This window comes from Plecotus auritus (assembly GCF_963455305.1).
Source record: "Plecotus auritus genome assembly, chromosome: 13".
NCBI classification, from domain to species: Eukaryota; Metazoa; Chordata; class Mammalia; order Chiroptera; family Vespertilionidae; genus Plecotus; species Plecotus auritus.
Genome location: NC_137779.1, coordinates 805279 through 809326, shown reverse-complemented (window position 1 = coordinate 809326; position 4048 = coordinate 805279). Strand labels below are relative to the sequence as shown.

Genomic DNA, 4048 nt, shown 5'->3' with positions numbered 1-4048 from the left:
AAGAAGCGGGGTGACTTCCCAATCTCTGGAAGTTCTCTTAAAGGCCTAACACCCACAGCTCCACCTCAACTTCAGCTCACAGACTTACTCTTCCCAGCTGGGTAGGGTTACAGGCAGGTGGCTGCCAGCGCTCCTTTAAAATCTCACTGGGCGTCGATCAGGCCACAGACCCCGCATTGTCCCCAACATGCGGGCACCTCACATTGGACTGACCTGGGACTCTGACAGTCCTTCCTTAGGTTTTGAAATCGGGGAAAAAGCAGTGTTGAGACCCTGAAAAGCCTTTCACTACTAGGCGAAAAGGCCTGCCCCTAGAGGCTCACTTACAGTTTCCTGAGCCCTAAGAACCCGTTTTTTGCTTAATAATGGAAAACGCCCTTCCCTGAGAACAGGTACCATGTCCAAAATTCCAGAGCACTGACCCATGGAAGTTGGGTTGTTTGTGTCCTCTAGCGACCCTCCCTGGAATGCATTCACCTGGCTCTCTACGTGGCCCCTCCCCTTGATGACGTCAGCACTTCTGGCCAGCCGGAGAGCCCCAAGCACTTGTCCACCTGAGTATTTCTGGCTCTCCACGTGTCCCCATCCCTCCCATGACGTCAGCACTTCCTGCTGCTCCCCGGTCTCAAGCCCTTATAAACCTGAGCATTTAGGGCTGTTTTCGTGGCCACTCCCCCTCGATGACATCAGCACTTCCGGCAGACCCAGGGTCCCAAGAACTTAGACCACCTGAGCACTTCTGGCTATCCATATGCCCCTTTCCCGTCAATCACGTCAGCATTTCCTGTTGGTCTCCGGACACCAAGGACTTATCCACCTGAGCCCTTCTGGCTGTCCAGCATTCCAAACTCCACTGATGATATGACCACTAAAAGCTGGTCACAGTGCCCCAACCTTTCTTCACGTGAGCGTTTTCGGCCATTAACCCCCCTTGTTCGCCTGACCAATGACTCACAAGGCTGTCTACTGAGCTCCTAAGAAGCGGGGTGACTTCCCAATCTCTGGAAGTTCTCTTAAAGGCCTAACACCCACAGCTCCAGCTCAACTTCTGCTCACAGACTTACTCTTCCCAGCTGGGTAGGGTTACAGGCAGGCGGCTGCCAGCGCTCCTTTAAAATCTCCCTGGGAGATCCTCCGACTTGCCTCACACGCAGCATGGCCCCCAAACGCCCGTCCTCGCTCCCACCTCAGACGAAGAAACCGAAACTGGCTGCAGCCCCCAAGCCGGAGAAGAAGCCGACCCCTCCGGACGTGCCGAAGGGAGAAAAAGAACAGCAAGAAGCGATTGAACATATTGATGAAGTACAAAATGAAATAGACAGACTTAATGAACAAGCCAGTGAGGAGATTTTGAAAGTAGAACAGCAATACAACAAACTCCGCCAACCATTTTTTCAGAAGAGGTCAGAATTGATCGCCAAAATCCCAAATTTTTGGGTAACAACATTTGTCAACCATCCACAAGTGTCTGCACTGCTTGGGGAAGAGGATGAAGAGGCGCTGCATTATTTGACAAGAGTTGAAGTGACAGAATTTGAAGATATTAAATCAGGTTACAGAATAGATTTTTATTTTGATGAAAATCCTTACTTCGAAAATAAAGTTCTCTCCAAAGAGTTTCATCTGAATGAGAGTGGTGATCCATCTTCAAAGTCCACTGAAATCAAATGGAAATCTGGAAAGGATTTGACGAAACGTTCAAGTCAAACACAGAATAAAGCCAGCAGGAAGAGACAGCATGAGGAACCAGAAAGCTTCTTTACCTGGTTTACTGACCATTCTGATGCAGGTGCAGATGAGTTAGGAGAAGTCATCAAAGATGACATTTGGCCAAATCCTTTACAGTACTACTTGGTTCCTGACATGGATGATGAAGAAGGGGAAGGAGAAGAAGATGATGATGATGATGAAGAAGAGGAAGGGTTGGAAGATATTGATGAAGAAGGGGATGAGGATGAAGGTGAAGAAGATGAAGATGATGATGAGGGGGAAGAAGGAGAGGAAGATGAAGGAGAAGATGACTAATGAACACTGATGGATTCCAACCTTTTTTAATTTTCTCCAGTCCCTGGGAGCAAGTTGCAGTCTTTTTTTCCCCCCCTCTTGTGCTCAGTCGCCCTGTTTTTGAGGTCTCTTTTTCTCTCCTTTACACCATGGTTCTCACCTTCTTTGGGGGGGGATGTACCTTGAGCAGAATACAGTGGGAAAAGAATCTTTGCCCCTTTCTGTTCCAAATTAATTTTTATCCCTTCCTGTCTCAAGAAAAACTTAATGGAATCAACACCACCGTGCTCTGTGGGAAAAAAGAAAAACCACCTGCTCCCTTGCTCTGCTGGGAGCTGGAGGTTGCTAGGCCCCTGTGTAGTAGTGCATAGAATTCCAGCTTTTTTCCTCCTTTCTCTGTATATTGGGCTCAGAGATTACACTGTGTCTCTATGTGAATATGGACAGTTAGCATTTACCAACATGTATCTGTCTACTTTCTCTTGTTTAAAAAAAGAAAAAAAAAACTTTAAAAAAAAGGGGGGGTTATAGAAGGTGAGCAAAGGGTGGGTTTGAGATGTTTGGGTGGGTTAAGTGGGCATTTTGACAACATGGCTTCTCCTTTGGCATGTTTAATTGTGATGTTTAACGGACATCCTTGCAGTCTAAGATGACACTTTTAAAATAAAATTCTCTCCTAATGATGACTTGAGCCCTGCCACTCAATGGGAGAATCAGCAGAACCTGTAGGATCTTATTTGGAATTGACATTTCTCTATTGTAATTTTGTTCCTGTTTATTTTTAAATTTTCTTTTTGTTTCACTGGAAAGAAAAGATGATGCTCAGTTTTAAACATTAAAAGTGTACAAGTTGCTTTGTTACAATAAAACTAAATGTGTACACAAAAAAAAAAAAAAAAAAATCTCCCTGGGCGTCGATCAGGCCAGAGACCGCGCATTGTCCCCAACATGTGGGCACCTCACACTGGACTGACCTGGGACTCTGACAGTCCTTCCTTAGGTTTTGAAATCAGAGAAAAAGCAGTGTTGAGACCGTGAAAAGCCTTTCACTACTGTGCGTAAAGGCCTGCCCCTCGAGGCTCACTTACAGTTTCCTGAGCCCTAAGTCCCGTTTTTTGCTTAATAATGGGGAACGCCCTTCCCTGAGAACAGGTACCATGTCCAAAATTCCAGAGCACTGACCCATGGAACTTGGGTTGTTTGTGACCTCTAGTGACCCGCCCTGGAATGCCTTCACCTGGCTCTCTACGTGGCCCCTCCCCTTGATGACGTCAGCACTTCTGGCCAGCCGGAGAGCTCCAAGCACTTGTCCACCTGAGTATTTCTGGCTCTCCACGTGTCCCCATCCCTCCCATGACGTCAGCACTTCCTGCTGCTCCCCGGTCATCAAGCCCTTATAAACCTGAGCATTTAGAACTGTTTTCGTGGCCACTCCCCCTCGATGACGTCAGCACTTCCGGCCAGCCCCAGGGCCCCAAGAACTTGGAACACCTGAGCACTTCTGGCTATCCACGTGCCCCTTTCCCGTCAATCACGTCAGCATTTCCTGCTGGTCTCCGGACCCCAAGGACTTATCCACCTGAGCCCTTCTGGCTGTCCAGCATTCCAAACTCCACTGATGATATGACCACTAAAAGCTGGTCACAGTGTCCCAAACTTTCTTCACGTGAGCGTTTTCGGCCATTAACCCCCCTTGTTCGCCTAACCGATGACTCACAAGGCTGTATACTGAGCTCCTAAGAAGCGGGGTGACTTCCCAATCTCTGGAAGTTCTCTTAAAGGCCTAACACCCACAGCTCCAGCTCAACTTCTGCTCACAGACTTACTCTTCCCAGCTGTGTAGGGTTACAGGTAGGCGGCTGCCAGCGCTCCTTTAAAATCTCCCTGGGCGTCGATCAGGCCAGAGACCGCGCATTGTCCCCAACATGCGGGCACCTCACATTGGACTGACCTGGGACTCTGACAGTCCTTCCTTAGGTTTTGAAATCGGGGAAAAAGCAGTGTTGAGACCCTGAAAAGCCTTTCACTACTGGGCGAAAAGGCC

At 48.2% G+C, this 4048-nt stretch overlaps 1 protein-coding gene across 1 annotated transcript; it reads left to right on the top strand.

The window, feature by feature from the left end:
* Positions 1 to 1155: 1155 nt before the first annotated feature.
* LOC308238335 (protein SET-like) lies at positions 1156 to 2081 on the top strand (the record flags this gene model as incomplete). Its single annotated transcript, XM_080650081.1, has 1 exon — positions 1156 to 2081. The coding sequence occupies one exon, from the start codon at positions 1156 to 1158 to the stop codon at positions 2023 to 2025; it is 870 nt and encodes a 289-aa protein (XP_080506207.1). The 3' UTR covers positions 2026 to 2081.
* Positions 2082 to 4048: the final 1967 nt, after the last annotated feature.